The sequence below is a fragment of the Carex rostrata genome, chromosome 8, assembly GCF_964058835.1.
Source record: "Carex rostrata chromosome 8, lpCarRost1.2, whole genome shotgun sequence".
Classification (NCBI taxonomy): domain Eukaryota; kingdom Viridiplantae; phylum Streptophyta; class Magnoliopsida; order Poales; family Cyperaceae; genus Carex; species Carex rostrata.
Genome location: NC_135925.1, coordinates 14,325,236 through 14,345,483, shown reverse-complemented (window position 1 = coordinate 14,345,483; position 20,248 = coordinate 14,325,236). Strand labels below are relative to the sequence as shown.

At 37.9% G+C, this 20,248-nt stretch overlaps 2 protein-coding genes across 2 annotated transcripts; one reads left to right on the top strand and one right to left on the bottom strand.

Moving 5' to 3' along the window:
* Positions 1 to 1,198: 1,198 nt before the first annotated feature.
* On the bottom strand, positions 1,199 to 3,158 carry LOC144558108 (DNA-directed RNA polymerase II subunit RPB7). Its single transcript, XM_078306837.1, has 6 exons — positions 2,979 to 3,158; positions 2,508 to 2,673; positions 2,323 to 2,373; positions 1,874 to 1,939; positions 1,689 to 1,757; positions 1,199 to 1,428 (listed from the first exon to the last, which is right to left on the bottom strand). Exons 1-6 carry the CDS (start codon positions 3,092 to 3,094, stop codon positions 1,363 to 1,365), a joined length of 534 nt encoding a protein of 177 aa, XP_078162963.1. The 5' UTR covers positions 3,095 to 3,158; the 3' UTR covers positions 1,199 to 1,362.
* Positions 3,159 to 14,029: 10,871 nt separating this feature from the next.
* TIP1 (Ankyrin repeat family protein with DHHC zinc finger domain-containing protein) lies at positions 14,030 to 19,828 on the top strand. Its single transcript, XM_078306538.1, has 13 exons — positions 14,030 to 14,505; positions 14,880 to 15,020; positions 15,354 to 15,466; positions 15,814 to 15,893; positions 16,247 to 16,410; positions 16,625 to 16,763; positions 16,854 to 16,953; positions 17,242 to 17,299; positions 17,375 to 17,452; positions 17,559 to 17,657; positions 17,771 to 17,849; positions 18,385 to 18,533; positions 19,249 to 19,828. The coding sequence occupies exons 1-13, from the start codon at positions 14,230 to 14,232 to the stop codon at positions 19,672 to 19,674; spliced, it is 1,902 nt and encodes a 633-aa protein (XP_078162664.1). The 5' UTR covers positions 14,030 to 14,229; the 3' UTR covers positions 19,675 to 19,828.
* Positions 19,829 to 20,248: the final 420 nt, after the last annotated feature.

Genomic DNA, 20,248 nt, shown 5'->3' with positions numbered 1-20,248 from the left:
TTAGATGTAGTGTAGAAGATGAGTACAACTCAAACCAATGCATTCTTAGTTATAAGTAATTACACATGGGTAAATGAGGGCAACATTTCATTTTCATATGTCAGCACTAGCTGTTTATGCATTATAATACTAGGTACACCACGCGCCAGCCTCAAAGTGGTAAGTGTTCCTTTTTCAAATCTGAATGTCAATGTTTTAATTTTTAAGCTTCTGAAACAAAATGAATGTCTTGAGGTGAACGTCTCTGTATAATAGTACATGATGTGTTCAAAGTCAACTGCAAAAATACCAACATGAACTGGTACCAGCTTATAAAGAAATTCATGAATATCCACGACGCAATGTAAAAAAAAAATCAGACATATCAGCACCTTTTAGCAAGAAGAACATTATCCCCAAGCGAAGGAGAATGAAAAGTACAGTTATCTTGGAAATTGTAATATGTTGTTTGTGTGACGATGTGGACAAATTAACACCCTAAACACTAATTGACGTGTCATTGTTCATTATCAAAGCAAAAACTATTCTTGTTCTTGGCTGACTTCATTTAATAAAAGCTGATAGCTGATACAGTTTATATATTAACACATTGCTATTAGTAACTGTGTATAAACCTAGGAGGGGAAATCAATCAATTCGAATCAAGGACTGGACATATGGTTGCTCTCTGGATAAGTTTTTTTGGAGACAATTGTATACAATCAAACAAACACCTGTTCAACATGTGTATCAAGTGGATGGTAGGCAATGGTGAAACCATTTCGTTTTGGTTTGATCCGTGGAGTAGTAATCCATTGAGACTAGGCAGCGTGCATGGCTTGCAAAACCCTTCAATCTGCTAGATGTGTATTTATTATGTGCATTATGTGAGAGAAACAACTTTGCATCTCCTGTTTGTAACAGCAGTTTGGAGAAAGGTATCCAATATAAAATCATGGCGCCTGCAGAGACAATTCAAGAGGTATGGCACACGTTTTTTTAATTTGCTAATACATATCCCTGGAAGTCGCTTCCAAGTTTTCAAAAAAAGAAAAGAAAAGAAAGATATTTTTAATCACACATACAAAAGTAAACAGAAAGTTACCATTGTTATCTAAACAAAGCTAGATTAGTTCCATTCCTTTGCAAAGAGTCAACAGTTAAATTAACCATAGGCAAGCAGTAACATAGCTTTGCAATATTTATTCTCACTGACAACTTTTAACTTTCGAGATCAGATATCTAATAGTTTATCAGCTCATTACAGAACAAGTATCTAATTGTTCATCAGCTCATGCTAGGTGGTTTAAAAACATATTTAAGAAAATGTCCTTGGGCCTTAAACATAAAATTTACAAAATTAATGAGACATTTAAAGAGGGTCTATGAGGCAGCACCAGGGTCGCTAATTACTCCCAAGAAGTCATCCTTTATTGTGCCAATGCAAAACTGCACCCAAAGAATAAAAATTAACAGGATACCATCTCTGAAAAATAGAGGATGCATCAGGCCAGACATCCTAATTGTGTTAACTCAGAATTGCTCATTCTCAAAAAAATATATATATATAATTATATATATTAATTTATTTTTGTTGCTGGCTCTGTTTCTATGGTTCACGTGATTTAAATCTGACCAAAAAGAGGTGTATCCCTCAAGACTGTTGGTAGAGTACAAGTTTGGTGCCAGAAAGTAACATAAAAACGCACAATTTCAGTGGCATCAACACGGGTGCCCATGATTTTCAAGCGAACCTCGCTGTCCTTCTGAATTTTGACCTGGACCATGTCAATGCAAATTAATTAAGTGACCAAAATATAAATACACAAACACACACACATGCACACACATTAAAAAAAAAAAAAGCAACTAATGTAATAAAAAGTAAACTTACTGATCCATCAGACGTTGTGTAGTTCGGCATGTCCCCTGCTTGGTACTCCATATCATCTGGAATTAACTGCAGAAAGCAATGGGGGGCTGATAAATTAGGTAAGAATGTTTCATGAAGGCACAAATTTATCTTGATATATCAGTGTCCCATATTGTCCTCGAGCCTCTTAAAAATATAATATAATTGTACAGCATATTCCTTTGTTAATATAACTCCAGTTATACTGAAACAAGAAAATAATGCTGAAATAACACATGCAGTGGCACAGTTTTATGTACTAAAGAGATTCTACTAAGAAGCAGGTTCAGGTGATCAGTACATTTCCATAAAAAATAGCTAAAAAGGGTTTCGTCGGTGCATTCTGGCACCAGATATGACCATAGAAGTAATAGTGCCAGTGAAGACAAGGTACAAAGAGACAACATAGCTCTTGGTAGAAACACACTTACATGATTTGAAACAAAAATTTGAACGGGACCAGCCTCCGCAAAGAAGCCCATCTGACAATCCAAAAAAAAATATATATATATATAAACACATTCAGCAAGTATCAAATTGCCTTTAACAGAATTAAGAGGAGGGCGTGGGGTATACAAAATGGAGAGATAGAGAGAGAGAGTGAGAAAGGATGAACCTTGTTAACCATGGTGACAACAGCCTCTAGAATCTCTCCCTTGAAGGGACGAAACACCACACATTGGTACTTAACTGGGAAGGTGACAAAACCGGTACCTTCCCTTATAAGCCCTTTACCTATATCCTCTACACCAGTAATAGCCACGACAAATCCATGCCTCCCACTGCATAGGGAAACAGGAAACTACAATATTAAGAAATGAAAAAAATGCATCTAATTGAGGTAATAAATTTATTCCTGTATCTTTGGTGAAGGTTTAGTAGCATAGGACCAGTTGGAAAACCATTGCAAGTAGCTATTATTATTATTATTATTATTATTATTATTATCTGTGATGATTTAGAAGCAGAGAAAAATTAGGGTTTAGGAGTGTGAATAGAATGGCGATTGTTGAGGATTGGAGAGAAAAATGTGGAATGATGATTATATAAGAGCGTAAGTAGGGTAAGGGCCTAAGGGGGGGTAAACCTGCAGGTGCCTTCGACCTCCTTCATGAGCTTGGAGACGAGCTTCTCGCGGAGGTGGGGCCCGAAGTAACGCGGGTGGAGCTGTATCTTTCTCTCTAACACGATGTGGAAGAACATCTCGCTCTCTCTCTCTCTCTCTCTCTCTCTCTAACACGATGTGGAGGCAGCAGAAAGAAAAAGAACTCTGGTCGGGGTCGGCGTCGGCAACGGGAGAGTCAGAAGATAGTGTTATCAAACTGTGGGCCCAGTTATTAGACGGCCCGTTTTGTTAGCGGATTAGGTTCAATTCTTCTCTTATAATATGAAACGGGCCGTCCCAGTTATTATACGACCTGTTTTCTATCTATATATAGCAAGCATTGATTGATTTATGCAACAAATTAAGCGATCGAGGTATGGTTTGATAAGATTGGCTTAAGCTCAATATCCGGTACTTTTAATACTTTATTATATTATATTATATTATATATAGTTGATTATATTGTTGCATTTAATTGAATAGTGCACTAAATTAAGAGAAATGTTCTCATACTAGAGTCATCATACCCGAGCACGTTTTTCAAGTAGTTTAACATAAAAACCTTCAAATATTGTATAACTTTAATTTACAGCGCTAATATCCAAACATTTAAAGTTATATTTATAACATTTTAAAATGTTACTCAAAAGCATATAAAAATCTATCAGAAAGCATTTCTAGATAATTTTAATTCTCAACTACTTTTGTCTTCAAACCAAAAAAGGAAATATTATTTTCACTCACTCCTTTTTATTTTTCTCTGATCATTATAATTTATTTTTCCAATGATCCTTGATGAATTTTACAAATCTAAAAATACGAACATTTTCTATTCGATTTTATCTTTCAAATAAGATCCTTGAAGAAATACTTTTGAGTAATTTTAAAGTTATTTGTTTTTTTTTAAAGTAAAACTCATGAGCACTTTTGATTTTCAGGTTTTTAAATCTCCGTCTACAACTATTACAATTTTTAAGGCTTTGTACATGAGGTTTACATGCTTTGTAAATGAACTTTGTAAATGCAGTGTTATTGTTGAGGTTTATATGCTTTGAAGTGTTATTGTTGAGGTTTAAATTTTTTGTACATGAGGTTTATATGTTTTATTCTAGAGATTTAAAGTGTTATTAATGAGGTTTGTATGCTTGTGCGTGAAGTTTATATGCTTGTAAACAAAGGTTTAAATTATTTTGAAGCAAAATAAAAAAAATTTTGAAAGTCACAGAGATTTAAAGTGGTGAAAAAAATTATGATACAAATATAACTCAAAAATTATTCTTCATGAATCTCATTTGAAAGAGAAAATCGAGTAAAAATCATTCATACTTTTAGATTTCCAAAATTAATCATGCATCGTCGAGAAAATGGATGAGAATGATCAGAGAAAAAAAAGTGGGTGAAAGGAATCTTTCTGTATTTAGCTTGAAAACAAAAGTAGTTACAAGTTAAAACTATACAGATTTAGAATTTTAATGCTTGCAGATAGAGGTTTAAATGCTTGCGAGTAGCATTGTAAAATGTTATAAACATAATTTTAAATGTTTGAATATTAGCGCTGAAAATGAAAGTTATATAACATTGAAAGTTTTTTCTGTTAAACTACTTGGGAGGGACGCGCTCGAAAATTTTGTTAGAGGTACAATTATCATACTCCTTAAATTAAACCCATTCCATCAAATAAAGACTTGGCTGCTAAATTCCCATCACTCCATCACCCAGCCAATTACCGCTGCTATCTACTTCACTCTTCTTAATCCACGATTACTCTATGTACTTTATCCGAACTTTCCTTTATGGATCTTGTGTGGCGATGACTCTGAGATAGTATATGAACCGAATAGGGAAGTGATGCAGTGCGGGTCAACATAATTTGTTTCGCATTTAATGTGAAATTCTACATATTCTCAAGTTTTTTTTTTGTTTTGGAAAAACATATTGTGAAATTCTAAACGTAAATTCAAACAAAAATAATTTAAAACATGGCTGAAATAACAAATTTTAATCAAACAAGAATAATTTACGTCGACTTAATCTTTTTTTCACTTTTAATAGCAATTAAAAATATCTTAATTATTATAATAGCTGAAATAACTCAATATATAGTAAGTCCAGGGGTAGAATAGAAATCTTCAAGGAGGGGGGGGTGGGGGGGGGGGTGTGTTTAAAGTTCACAATATGTGGTGAGCAAAATTCAAATTTGAATTTTCACTATTACAAAAATAGTAATCTAATCACTAAATATTTGATATTTTATGAACAAGATTGGACTATATAAAAAATTAATTAAATTTTTATATATATAATTAAAATATTAAAATTATAGGGTAATTAAGCAGTCTCTGACTAACTCTTAGATCCACCCATGAGTAAGTCATTCTCCTTGTCGATATTTTTATTTATATCCAAAAAATAACCAAACAGTTGATGTTTTTCCAAAACTACCCAAACCGGAAAAAAAAATTCCGGTTTTAGCACCAATTATCGGAAAAAAAAAATTTCGGTATCCAATTCCGGTTTTTAGTCCCAAAAACAAAACAAAAATCAAAAATGATTTTTTTTTAATAAACTCATTTACATATATACATATACATATATTATATATGAGATGGGCTATGGTGAGTTGCGAAGTAAAGTGACTATTTTACTTTACACTCATATTTTGCGATTTGAAATGTGCTTGGTGACCAAATTTTATATTTTTTTGAATTTTTTTACTATTTATTAAGCCACTTTGAAAATCGCCGATCCAGATTTCTTTGGAACTTTTTTTATTATTTATTCAGTGGTCCAAAAATTTTTACTGTTTTTTACTGTTCATCTGGATTTTCAGATTTTCAAAGTGGCTTAATAAATAGTAAAAAAATTCTAAAAAATATAAAATTTGGTCTCCAAGCACATATTAATATGGAGAACAAGATGAACAGTTTAGATCGGTCATTTGGACTTTGAAAATGAAGATATTACGTGAAGTATAAACGTGTTTTACTTTGCAACTCACCGTAACCCATCTCTATTATATATACATATATATACATGTATTATATTATATATACATATACATATATTATATTATATATACATATACATATATTATAAAAAATGAGTTTATAAAAAAAATCTAAACGACGTTTATAAACAAAATACCGATCGTTGTATGCTTACCGTTGAACGAAAACTTAAACTGAATTTTTGAGGCACTAAATTTTTCCGATAATTGGTGTTAAGATCGGAAATTTTTTTGCCGGTTTGGGTACTTTTGAAATTCCAGTCCATGTTTGGTTATTTTTTTTAAAAAAAAATTCTTTAGATATAAATAAAAAATTTATATGTATATCAAATTTGACCTCTGCTGGTAAATCATCACATCTGTATTGATACAAGGACCAAACTACAAAAGTGATTATACCAGTATGTAGAGCATTCAAAAATACATAGAATTGATATAAATTTCAATTTATTTGGATTTTTCTATAGTTAGTTATGAATTTCCAAAGTTCAGCTTTCGGAAAAAACTTTAAACATCCATAACTTTGGTTAGAAAAGTCGGATTTGGGCGTATGATCACTTTTCGGAAAGGGGGGGACGAGACAAATCTAAATATCGCTCGAGGAAAAATTCTCTGGGAATTTCAAAAAAATGTCGTTTAGTGCCTCAAAAATTCAGTTTAAGTTTTCGTTCAACGGTAGGCATACAACGATTGGTATTTTGTTTATAAACGTCGTTTGAATTTTTTTTTATAAACTCATTTTTGTATAATATATGTATATATAATATAATATATGTATATGTATATGTATATGTATATATAATGGATTTGGCTACGGTGCGATGGGTTGTGTAGAGGGCTACGGTGCTACGGCTCAATATTTGAGTTTTCAAAATTCTAACGGTTGATCCGAACCGTTCATCTTGTTCTTCGTATTAATATGTGTTTGGAGACCAAATTTTACATTTTTTGGAATTTTTTTACTATTTTTTCAGATTGATTGAAAATCGTTGTTTTTCAGACAAATCTGGACCATAAAAAACAGCAATATTCAATAAATCTAAAAAAATAGTAAAAATTTTTCAAAAAATGTAAAATTTGGTCTCCAAACACATATTAATATGAAGAACAAGATGAACGGTTCGGATCGACCGTTAGGATTTTGAAAACTCAAATATTGAGCCGTAGCACCATAGCCCTCTATGCAACCCATAGCACCGTAGCCAAATGCATATATAATATATGTATATGTATATATGTAAATGAGTCTATATATATAAAAAAAAAGAGAAATCTCATTTCCGGAAAAACAAATTTCGGTTTTGGGACTAAAAACCAGAAAAAGAAATTTCGAAATTGGATACCGGAATTTTTTTTCCGGTTTTAGATATGAAATTCTGGAAAAAAAAATTCCAGTAATTGGTGCTAAAAGGTGCTAAAACCGGAAAAAAAAAATTCAATTTGGGTAGTTTTGAAAAAACAGCTGACGTTTGGTTATTTTTTAAAATTTTAATTTTTTTTGGATATAAATAAAAAAATCGGTTCTCCTTGAGTTGACTATTGGATAATTTGCTGAACTTATACATTATGACTTAATTTGAAAACATTAATTGTTTTATTATTGTGAAAAGGAGATTTGTCGTTATAGAAAAATTGTTCAGCAGACCAATGAATTTTGACGTGTATTTAGTACAATACATTAGTACAAATTTTGATGCGTTAAAAATTTATAAATACAGTACACATTAAAATTTATGAGTATTAAAGTAGATATTAATAATAAAAAAAAAAAATAGGAGACATGATTCAAATTTGTACAGAAATTTTGTAAACGAGGATGAAGAGATGAAAAGGAGCTATTTTTTTTTTTTTTTTTTTGGTTCTTACACGACCCGTAGGCCTACTCTATTTCCTCTAGAGAGAAAACATGTTCCGAGTCCCCTTTCCTATCCCACTGATACATCCTAGCTTGATTCGCCAAATCATGCGCTCTTACTATGTTCGCACTATCCCTATTGCAGTATTGGATAGTGAGGCTATCCTGAGGGCCGTTCATTAGCGACCATGCTTGCCATATTTCTCCATATGACCTCCAGTCTGTAATGGTAGGTTGCTTCTGTGACAGAGCATGCACAGTATCAAGGGAATCAGTGTATATAGTTCCCCTCGTGTTCTCTAGTGCTCTGATAGCTCTTATCCCTTCAAGAACTGCCCTCGCCTCCGCTTGTGTAGGCCCAAGAGCCCGAATTGCCTTTGACACCCATCCAATGACCCTATCCTCTTCCATCAAGCAGATTCCAATACCGGCTAACCCACCCGTGTCCCATGACCCATCCACAAAGCAGGAGATTCCCTGAGGTTGATTTTCGTGCTGACCCGATTGATCCATATTTTGTTGTGCTGATCCTCTGAACTGTTTGGATTGCAAGATAACCCGACATGAATCAAAAGTCTTCCTGTGGTATGCCTGACAGGTCCCCAGTTGTTGAGTTTTGCCACCATACAATGCTTCATTCCTTAGTCTCCATATTGCCCAAATCATGCTAACAAAGGAGCACATATCTACCATGGATAACTGGGCGGCCATTTCCTTCATTGTTTGTAAGAAAGTACCATGTAGGTTATTTGACCGCAAGCCAAAATCAGAAGCCAACCATGCTCCCCTTGCAAAATCACAGTGGAACATAGTATGCATGACTGTTTCCTCTGCAATTTTACACAAAGGACACATCGGATTGACATTTTGTATCTTCACAGCCAGGATCGCCCTCACCGGTAGTGCTCCATGAACCGCTCTCCATACGAAAACTTTCAGTTTTGGTAACAGCGGCACCTTTCCCCATAACCAGTCCCAAAAAAGCTTTTCATTTGATGTTGTCACAGTATCTTTTAGAAGCTGGTAGGCTTTTTTAACTGAGAATTTGCCGTCTTTCGCAAAAGTAAAGATAAGTTGATCCTTTGCTGGGGCTGGAATTGGACTTATGACTTCTAAGGTAGCAATAAGAAGTGCCTGGCTAAACCCCAGTAGCTGTTGCAGAGCCGAGAAATCCCAAGTCCTGTCTGTTTGTCGGATAACAGACGCTAACCGGGCTTCCCTTTGTTGTCTCGTTGCAGGGACCAGGTTGTACCAGTTTGGATGCCATGGTTGTGCATATAGGGGAATGGTCTCACCACTGCCTATCTTCCAGCAGATGTGGTTCATTAGCAAAGGCTTGAGTTCAACTATTTGCTTCCAAGTCTTTGAGCACTTTGTTCTCCTCTGACACTGCCAGAAAACTCCCCTTTGGTAATATTTTGCCCGTAGCACCCCTGCCCATACCAATTTTAGGACAAGGGCCTTGTTCATTTCTCGGATACTCCTCAGACCCAAACCCCCCATACCCTTCGGTGTAGTCACCTTGTCCCATGCCACATACGCCATACTTTTCTTATCATGTTTCCCTCCCCAGAAAAAGTTCCGCGCAATTGCAGTTAGCTTGTTGATAACTTTACCTGGCAAAAGAATTGTTCCCATCGCGTAGATTGGGAGGCTTTCTAGGACAGATTTGATTAACACCAATCGGCCTGCATGAGACAGCATGTTTGACTTCCAGAGGTTGAGTCTTCTCTCAAATTTTGCAACCAGGTAGTCAAAGGAATTGGGTCCCGCAACTGAAATTGGGCAACCAAGGTACAACTCATCTTCTGCCGCCTCACTAACACCCATCTTTCTCATAAATTCTTCCTTGTTAGCAACAGTGGAGTTGTGACAGAACCACACTTTGGACTTTGATTTGTTAATTGCAAGACCTGATGCAGCCGAGAAGGTTTCAATGGTTGTGATAAAAACATCTACTTCCTGAGTTGATAACCTGCCCATCAATAGGAGATCATCTGCAAATAAAGAACAAGTGATTGGGTTAGCGGTTCTTGATACCTTGAGACCTCTGATCATGCCCAAGTTTCTTTGTTGCTCCAGCAATTTTGCCAGGGGGTCCATTGCAAGGATGAATAGATACGGTGACATGGCACACCCTTGTCGCAACCCCCTTGTCGGCAGGAAAAAACCGTCTCCATGGCCATTAAACATGATTGTGAATCGTGCCGATTTAACACAAGCCTCAATCCAAGAGCAAAACTTTGTGGGGAAGCCATATTCAGGAAGAATAGAGAACAGGAAGTCCCAACTTAGGCGATCAAATGCCTTTGCCAAGTCTGCCTTTAGAACAAATTGCTGCTGACCTCGCAGGGGCAATTTCTTGAAGCTGTGGATTATTTCTCTCAGGAGTAGGACATTTTCTGAAATTTCCCTACCGGGTATGAATGCTGTTTGAGCATTAGAGATAATAGCATCCATAAATGGCTGCATCCGCTTGGCAATGACTTTGGAAATGACCTTATAAACAATGTTACAAACGCTTATAGGCCTAAAATCGGTGACCTTAGTTGGGGTTTCTGATTTAGGAATAAGGACCAGATTTGAGTGAGCATTATGCGGCTTCATTTCCCCGGTATCAAAGAAGGACTGGACTTCCTTTATGATAACTGGGCCGAAAGTAGGCCATTGCTGCTGCACAAGGCCTGCTGTAATTCCATCAGGCCCCGGCGACTTGGATGGGCCGAGTGACTGTACGGCCCAAGTGATTTCCTCAACAGTTGGGGCGATCTCTAGACCCAGACCCGATTCGTTTGGAATTTTTGCAATTTGGTCCCCGATTTCCACCTTAATAGCATCTATTTCGTTTGCCATTGTTGTAGGGTGTGCCGCATAAATGCTCTTAAAATGCTTGACAAACTCCCTTCTGATTTCGCCTTCTTTCACCAGCCATTCCCCACTCCCATTTTGTATAGCTTCAATACGATTGCGGCGCCTCCTGACCATTGCCGTTGTCTGAAAAAACTTGGTGTTTTGATCTCCCATGAGATCCCAATTCAACCGAGACCGTTGCAGCCAGTATAACTCTTGTGCTGCAATGTACTGCTGGTAGAGAGACTGTAGGTGGGATATTCTTTCTCTGACACTTTGAGTTTGAGGCAGGAGGATGAGGTCCTTCATCTCCGATTCAATCAGCTGCAGTTCCCAATTGGGGTCTTTTCCCCCTTTACTCCAACAGTATACCTCCTTCCTGAACTTTTTGCATGTATCCTCCCATGTCTGACCCTCTACTTGTATTGCCCTAGCACAGACCTCCCCGAAGTCATGGTGCAAAGACCACCACTGCTCAACTTTAAAGCTTCTGACCTTCTTTTTCGGTTGAGGATCAGTTCTGAGCAAAATAGGTAGGTGGTCACTAGAATAGTTGGGCAGATGAAAGACTTTAGCATTTGGGAACAAGCTGATCCAATCCGCCATTGCTACACCTCTATCCAGTCTTTCCAGAATTAAAGATCTGCCCGGCTGGTTATTTGCCCACGTGTACGCCGGGCCACTGTACCCCAGGTCCACCAGACCCGTTTGTTGCAAGAAAGCACGAAACTTTTTATTTTTAGCTTTGAGTGTATCACTACCACCCATTTTTTCATTTCCCCCGGTTATGCAGTTAAAATCACCTAATGCACAAACCGGAAGGCCAGAATTGTTGACAAGATCCGAGAGTACATCCCAGATGACGTTGTTGGTGCGGTCTGTACAGTCACCATAAACTGCAAACAACACCCAGGGTTTAGCTGATTGCCCCAGCTGCACTTTTGCAGCAATGAAATTAAACGAAGATTGGATGACAGAGACAGAAATTCCGTCAGCCCAGAGTAACCACAGGCCCCCCCCTTTCCCGCGAGACGGCACGATCTCATGATTGGGTAGAGGGAGATTAGCAATTCTCCTCTGAGCACTTATTTGCGAACATTTTGTTTCAAAAATAAAAGCTAAAACAGCTCCAGTGCTACGTAGGTAGCGCCGGAGCGTGGGAACTGTCGAGTTACCTCCGGACCCTCGACAGTTCCAGGACAGAACGCTCATCTTGGCTTGGGCAGCGATTCCCTCGCCGCCCTTGATTTTTTGTAGGTGATCGGTGCACCTTCATCACCGAATTCTGCCACTGTGAGATCTGCATCTTCCACGTTGATGGTACTTGATGATACACAGAGAGGAGGTGTCTCTGTTCGGGTTTCTGTAGTGTATGGGGAGAACCTCCTCTTGAGTCCCGCGGTCGGTTCTGGTGAAGGAGCATTGTGGGGAGTTTGAGATGAGGAAGGAACCAGAGCATCATTTATTATCCACGGCCCACGGGTTGGTTTCAAAATTCCTTCCATTTCAGGCCTTTTTGGGCCCGTCATCTTGCTTTTAATTTTTGCAAGCCTTGCTCGTTCAACACAGGTTGACATCTCGTGGCCTACAAGCCCGCAAAAGCAACATATACGGCCCAAGCGTTCATATACCAGGTGAACAACAATCGTACCTAGAGAGGGGTGCGTAGTGACCAACTTGTCTATGACGGGCCGATTCATAGGAATAAGGATTTTAACTCGGAAGAATTGCCTTGAGTTAGTGGTAACGACCACCGGGTCAGTGAGCGCGACTCCTACCGGGTCTGTCAGCCTTGCAATCCCTTCTTCAGTTAACGAATCCAATGCAATGTTGTGGTATTGCACCCACACCTCTCCATGTGTGATAGAGGTTGCCTTCATCTCCTCCGCCGACTTGCATTCCCCAAGAACGACCAAGTCTTGGCGGTAGACCCATGGTCCACCCGTGAGTATGCGGCTGTGTTCCTCCTTGTTGATACACTCAATTAGGTAGAGGCCACGGTCTAGCAGCTTAAAAGAGGTACCCGGGCTTGCATTCCATATTTTCCGCATTTGCCTATCGAATTGCGCATCAAAAACAGTTCTGTCAGTAAAAACCTTTGCCAAGATACATAGCTCCCAGTTCCTGGATGTTGCTGCCTGAGCCGGGATGGTGACCAGAACGCCGCCACCAATCTCCCCCGCGTGTAGCCCGGCAAACTTCCTGATTAACTCTTCATCCGTTGGCTCCATGGTTTTTGGTTGGGTTTGCACTTCGTTGACAGGGGATGCGATTGTGTGTGGGGAGTAAAGTGTTGTTCGGTATGAAAGGGTTAATTTGTGGTAGTTTTTTATAGGCGGCGGCCCAAGTATAGAGGGTTGTGGATAATTTTTGTTTTTATTTTGGAGTGCTTTTGGATTCTTATGAGATGGGCTTTGGGTAATTGGCCTGTTTTCGGTAAAGCCTTCCATTACAGCTGGGAGGGGAGGAAAAAACAAGTTTTGGGTCCTTCTTTCCCCTGCGCATGCCAGGCCTGAAATAGCAGCCTGTTTTGCAGCCTGAATTACAGTCAGTGGGCCACTAGTCGACAGATTGAACAGTAGCAGAGAGAAACGATTCCTTCCAGCCTTTTTGATTTTTTGTATCCGGTTGTGCAGTCTCACCTTGCATGTATCCCACTTTTTTGTAAGTATAAGTGGCCACACCAGATTGGGTCCTTTGCGGCTAATACGGGATAATGTAGAATGAATGGGTTCTCGCCACGTGCCTTCTTGGAACTGTCCACTAAACGGTAGTATCATGAGTTTGTCATCTAGGGGGAGCTATTTAGTAGCTATAGTGAAAATGTTATGAGCATAATTAGGAAAGAAAAAGGGCAGAAGAGCAAAGCAAGAGAGGGCCGAGACTGAGTCCATTCCATTCCATTCCATTCCATTCCATTGTTAGACTTAGACTCAGCAAATAAAACCCCGAATTTTATTTGACCAAGTTTCCTTTATAAATAAAAAATAAAAAAACGAACGGTGTAAATAAGTTGAACTGAGAGGAAAGCAATAAATACAATGGATGATTATTATGGTTAATAAATGATAATTATGATAGCACGACCAAAAGCCAAACGCGTGCAGCGGCAGCCACATCACTGCCACTGGTCAAATCAAACCATAACCATCATGTAATGGTAATGCCGTAATGGTAACAGTAATACTGTAATAGTATCAATTTATCTATTTATTTGTTTGTAAACCAAGGCAGCCACCATTCTACCAAGACCAAGACCAAGCCACCAAGGGGCAAGAGACGCAAGAGCAAAGATTAATCAATTATATTATATTATATTTCTGAAAAACAAAACAAAACAAAATTGGTTCCTCCGACAAGTCAAACCTCGAATTTGTGAGAGTCATCGGCTGCCCTTTCTCCTTTCTACTCCGATCTCTCACCTTATCTCTCTCTCTCTCTCCTTTCTACTCCGATCTCTCACCTTATCTCTCTCTCTCCATCCAATTCCCAATTCCCAATTCGCTCGCACCGACCCATCTATGTCGTCGGAAATAGAGGAAGTAGACGAGTCCAAACCACCACCACCTCACCTTCAACCCGCTGACATCTCAGACGGCGTCGGAGGAGGAGCGACGGAGGAAGAGGCGTTGAAGAATGATGTGTACACAGCCGCAGCATATGGCGATTTGGAGAAGCTACAACGACTCGTACAGGGAGAAGGTCAATCGGTGGTCCAACCAGACGGGTTAGGCTACCACGCGCTGCAATGGGCTGCGCTAAACAATCGTACGGCCGCTGCTCAGTACATAATCGAGGTAACTTAGTTGTTTCGCACACCCACACACCACAGGGCATAATCACATTTGTCACTCCACCAATTCAATTAATTATGATTTCAACCTAATTACTATCTCTATCTCCCCTGTTAATTACTTCCAACCTTTTTGCCTCATATTACACTAGCCCAGCAACCCAGCAACCCAAGTGGCTTAGACTTAGTTGCTCAATTCATAAGGGTCATGAGTTGGATCATTCCATTTCCTGTCAAAAGTTACTCTACTCGATGTTGTTAACATGCTTGTCTAGGCCTTTATCTTCACACTTCCATTGGTTCCAGACTCATGAGTTTTTTCTGGGAACTCATTTTCTTGAGAAGCATGGAATAACACATTGATATTTTTTGGGACAGCATGGGGGAGACGTGAATGCGGTGGACCACACCGGGCAAACAGCCCTCCACTGGAGTGCAGTGCGGGGCCACATCCAGGTTGCCGAGCTTCTTCTTAAAGAAGGGGCTAAAATTGATGCTGCTGATTTATATGGCTACCAGGTTATCCTCTTGTCTTTATGCATTAAATAATTAATTAACTTATAACTTCTTTAGGGGCGGCTATATAGAACTTCATAATATTCATCCACCAACTATCCCTACAATTCATGGAAGTACTTATTCCTAGAAACCATAACAAGATTCCCAAATACATTCGTTCTCTACTTTTTCTTCTTTGTCATTCGATGCCCAAATTGCTCTCGTTTCTCACTTTTCTTTATTCTTGATTAAATGAGTAGGATAATTGCTTTCTTCCCTTCTAGAAAGTTACCACAATGTTTTTTTGGTTCTGATCATGCTCCATTTTGGTTGTTTGTTTATTTCTTTTTGCAGACTACACACGTAGCTGCACAGTATGGCCAGACAGCATATCTGTACCATGTAGTTGCCAAATGGAATGCAGACCCTGATGTACCTGACAATGATGGAAGAAGTCCTTTGCACTGGTACCTCGCCTTTTCTTTCTTTGTACTGTAGAGAGTGCCAAATGAAATATCCATCTTTCTAATTACCCTAATCAGTCTACTGAACCTTGTGTATGGATATGCATTAATGAGTATGAACCAAGGGGGGTTGTTTCAGATTCAGTTCCTTCTTAGGAGATTGAAGTTAAAAAAGATTTTTCTTATGCCTTTAGAGATCAATGGGGTATGCTAATTTTTCCACATGTAAGGGGCATTTTTGTGCTTCTGCTGGGTTCTACAGGAAGTCACTTTATTCCTGAAGCTACAATTGCTTGCTTCAGTTTGATTTCTGCTTTCAAAATTTATAATTTGTAATTTGCAAATTGTAGGGCTGCGTATAAGGGATTTGGAGATTGTATACGTCTTCTTTTATTTCTGGATGCTCATAGGACTCGTCAAGACAAAGAAGGTATACACCATGTATAAACTCCATCTGCTTTAAAAGTTAGAAATTGAGATAAGTGCCTTGTTCAGGCTGTACCAGTTTTAACTATGTGACGTTCCTTAATTTAATTAGCTTTGCTGGTTTTTTATTATTATCATATTTGCAAAATCAAGGGTTTAAGCTAAGTAAGCAGTATCGAGGCTGTTTGAGAAACTAAAGCTGAGGTTAATAGAAGAATAAAGAGTTAATTAGGCTTAACCAGGACTTGCTTGGGCAAAGTGTCAAATATCTGATAATAGTTTTAGGGGTAACTCTTTTTTATATAAATTATATCTAGATGGAGATAAAATATCATTAATCAAATTTCACTTCAATAGGATGCACCCCTTTGCATTGGGCTGCTATAAGAGGCAATCTGGAGGCTTGTACCGTTCTAGTTCAAGCTGGGAAGAAAGAAGATTTGATCATACAGGACAATACTGGTTTTACCCCTGCACAACTTGCATCTGATAAGAGCCACCGTCAAGTTGCCTTTTTCCTTGTAGGTACACTTACCTGTATTAGTACAACATTTGACTATGAAGTATGAACCATAGCCATAACATAATTAATTTCCTGTCAACTCCACAGTTTTTTTTTCTGTTGGAAGTAAAAACTGTGTGAGTTAAGAAACCTAACACTTTAAGAAAAGAAACAAAAAGATATAGCTAACTATGCTTAGTTGCTAAGATTCAAAACATTTTATGCCTTTCCAGGATAATGCTAGAAGGGTATATGAAAGAAGATGTGATGGGGTTACTCCTATAGGGAAGATAGGGAAACTAGGGTTGGCACCTCTCTTGTGGACAATTATTCTTGGCATGCTATTTACATACATGCATTCTGTTATCCCAGGTACTTCCTTTCTTTTTTTGTGAACAAATCCATTCATGAAGCATATATTGTCATAAGATTGTTCTCACCTTTTGATTTCTGTTTGCGAAGGCCTCTACACTTTGAATTTAGCGGCTTTCTTTGGGCTATTTGCTTGGTTGGGGGTTTTTTCGGCCAGTGCTGGTTTAGTCATGTTTTACAAGTGTAGCAGGTATTTGCTTATGACCTTCATTCTATGATTATACTAGCAGTGTTTAGATCAGTACTGAACCAGATGGTGTGGTTATTAAGTACTAAAGTTACCATGAAATTTTGGTTGGGTAAAAGTTGCACAAGCAAATAATATCCTTTTAATTACTATTAGTCAACCTACATACCAGCACCAAACAAACGATAGCTTTTCAACAAGCTATGAGTAGGTATTCAGTTGACTCCTTTAAATAATTTTTTTCTAGAAGTGTTTGTGGTAGGTACTGACTTTCATGTTGCATTCGTACAGGAAAGATCCAGGATTTATTAAGATGAATACACGGGATTCACAAAACATAAGAGATGATGTGAGTTTCATAGTTCATTGAGTTAAATATGGCTCAATAACTTAAACTAACCAATTATAATTAAACATGCTTTAGGAACCCTTGCTAAAGACGGAGCTGGAGAATCCAGCTCTTCTGGCTGGGAACTGGTCCCAGCTATGTATCACATGCAAGGTTCTCTCTCTCTCTCTCTCTCTCTCTCTCGCTCTCTCTCTGTCCATTCTCTCTATGAGAAGAGGTAAATTTTCTTCTGAATTTACTGATGATATAAATTTCTCAGATTGTCAGGCCAGTGAGATCAAAGCATTGTTCTACTTGTGATCGTTGTGTAGAGCAGTTTGACCATCACTGCCCTTGGGTTTCTAATTGTATAGGCAAGGTATCTCATTGTATCCTCGATCTCTGATTCAATTTGGCACTTGTGGCTGTTGTAGTTGTCTAATTCTTTTTTGTACCCATATATTTGCTGATCTTAGTTGGTTGTAATTGCAGAAAAATAAGTGGGAGTTCTTTATGTTTCTCATATTAGAAGTTTCTGCCATGATCATTACTGGCACAGTAGCTCTTACAAGTAAGCTCCTTTTGAGATCCTTTTTTCTTTACTTCTTTGCAATAGTTCTTGAACTAGAATTGCCATACCTGATCCTCATGCTGTTCTGATACTGGTATAAACCAAGCAAAGGTCTAAATGAAATGAAACATTGAGATCCAAAGAACACAAATTTGGTATCCCACTGTATTCATTATACATTATGTTATAATTTTGTTTTATTCGATTTTAATTTGGAGTTTCAAATATTCTATTTTATTTGTTTATATTTGTTTCATTGCTTTTAAAAATAAGTAGTCTATGAAAAACTACTGGCAACAAAATAATAACAACAATCACAATAAAAATATATTATAACCCAATGCCTGAAGTTAAAAAAAATATATATATTAAAATGATCATAAATAAATTTTGTAAAAAAAGAAGTTAATGCCTGGTTTGTTACTGCCCCTTGTAGTAATATACAAGTCATAATCTGAATTTAAAGTATTATGTTCTGTACACTTACCATAGCATGTATTAATTTGCAAATGTTGCTATTGTCTGTATTTCAAAGGGATTGTGAAAGACCCAGCTGCACCTGGTTCATTTGGTACATGGCTGAGTTATTCTGCAAGTAGCCATCCTGGTGCATTTTCCTTCCTGATTATGGATCTTTTTCTCTTTTTTGGTGTTGCTGTTCTAACTATGGTCCAAGCATCCCAGGTAAGACATATTCTTCTTAATTTGATTTTTCTCTGTCACTAGTGTGTTTATGTAATAAATGGTTTTGCAATAAATGGTCTTGTCAGTAATGATATAGTAAATTGTTTATGAGAATTGAGAAGTATGCGACTGTTCCCTTTATTTTGCCATTAAAAAGCAATTGAACTAGTGATTGAATCCTGTTGTTATGGGAATGGGGGTCATTTGAGTCCTCATGTTTTGCAAAATTTAATTTTTATTTAAAGTGATTCATGTTTCTTATGATATTTTTAATAAATAGCTCTAATTTGACCCCCAAATGATTTTTGAGCATTTTCCCAGATTAATATCATATTCATTTACTGTGTTATTCACGAAAATCTTATTTTTAAAAGATTATTTATTTCTCTTGTACCTTGTTGATTCCATAAGACAAGATCTAGTCTCCACCCCTGAACATGCACATACTAATCCATTTATTAATGCCAATAAACAAATAAATATAAAGGAAAAAAAAGAATCATCAATATAGAAAGAACACATAAATGCATAATGTCAGTGACTTCTGCCTAAATGTGTTAGCCAAACAGCACTAATCAACTTCTCTTGATCTAATGTTCCTTTGACTTTACATATGTCAATAAATTAATAAAATTTGGTCTTTTATGCCAGAGTGCTCCTGGCTGTTGATTTTCCTACTGCAGAATAATAAAACTTGTGCTCATTTGATGAACAGATTGCTAGAAATATAACTACAAATGAAATGGCAAACCAAATGCGGTATAGCTATCTACGTGGGGCCGGCGGAAAGTTCTGGAACCCCTACGACCATGGCATCCGCAAGAACTGCTCTGATTTCTTCATCAAGGGCTATCATGAGGACATTGAACGAGGACCCGACCACCGCACTGCAGGACCCGCCTCTGATGAGGAATCAACTGCTGGCATGATCCAGATGACCCACACCGCCAACGGTGATGACCAGGCTCAGTTGCATCAACACCATTGTCATACGAATGGACATGGCTGTAAGGGCCACAGTCAATCAGGAGGGAAGGGGAAACCTGAAGCGGGCCATGGAGCCCCGCTTGGGTTGGGGTCGGGGTTGGGGCTTGGGAGGAATGGTGCAAGGCACCATGCTAGGTCGGCCCTGCCTGTATGATTTTTGTTTTATTATTTATAAATTAGGTGGGGTTATATTATTGGTTTTTGACGTAGGTTTAGATTGTCCAAGTATCACAGGATTTTTCAAATTGGTGTTTGTCTGCATCTCTTTTTCCCAGTTCTACTTAAAATTGGACACTATATGTTACTCTGATTCTGATTCTGATGTCCATGGGTTTACAGCGGAAAATGGCTTTACTTGTGTTTTCTGCACAATAGTTAGATAAGATAGTTGCTTTCTGCATGTGTTCGCATTTAGTATTCATTGGTGGTGGTATTAATATTTATATTTCGAACAAAATTTAGATGTTTTAAAGGCAGATATCTAAGAAGCACCAGACAAGATCAAACACGATCAAACACGTCAAACAAACAAGCTTCATCTCCTATTTAAGAACACCTTAGAATAGAATTAACCAGCCCATCACTTAAACCTCTCTAAGTACATAGACCAAAAAGAAGGGAGAAAAATACACCAGTTCTACTACAGTCATCTTTGAGGTTGGTGCTGCTTCAGACTGTAACAAGCAGTGTTTTTAAATATAGCCGTATAGACTGCATATGCGCTCCAG

Bases quoted from the DNA above. Each gene is read 5' to 3' on its own strand.
- TIP1 (XM_078306538.1), top strand. From the start codon at position 14,230: ATGTCGTCGGAAATAGAGGAAGTAGACGAGTCCAAACCACCACCACCT. The intron at 16,954-17,241 runs GTATTTGCTTAT...GCATTCGTACAG, and splicing joins ATGTTTTACAAGTGTAGCAG to GAAAGATCCAGGATTTATTA. The intron at 17,658-17,770 runs GTATCTCATTGT...TTGTAATTGCAG, and splicing joins TTTCTAATTGTATAGGCAAG to AAAAATAAGTGGGAGTTCTT.
- LOC144558108 (XM_078306837.1), bottom strand. From the start codon at position 3,094: ATGTTCTTCCACATCGTGTTAGAGAGAAAGATACAGCTCCACCCGCGT. The intron at 2,374-2,507 runs GTTCATCCTTTC...TTGGATTGTCAG, and splicing joins TTGTCACCATGGTTAACAAG to ATGGGCTTCTTTGCGGAGGC. The intron at 1,758-1,873 runs GTAAGTTTACTT...GACATGGTCCAG, and splicing joins ACACAACGTCTGATGGATCA to GTCAAAATTCAGAAGGACAG.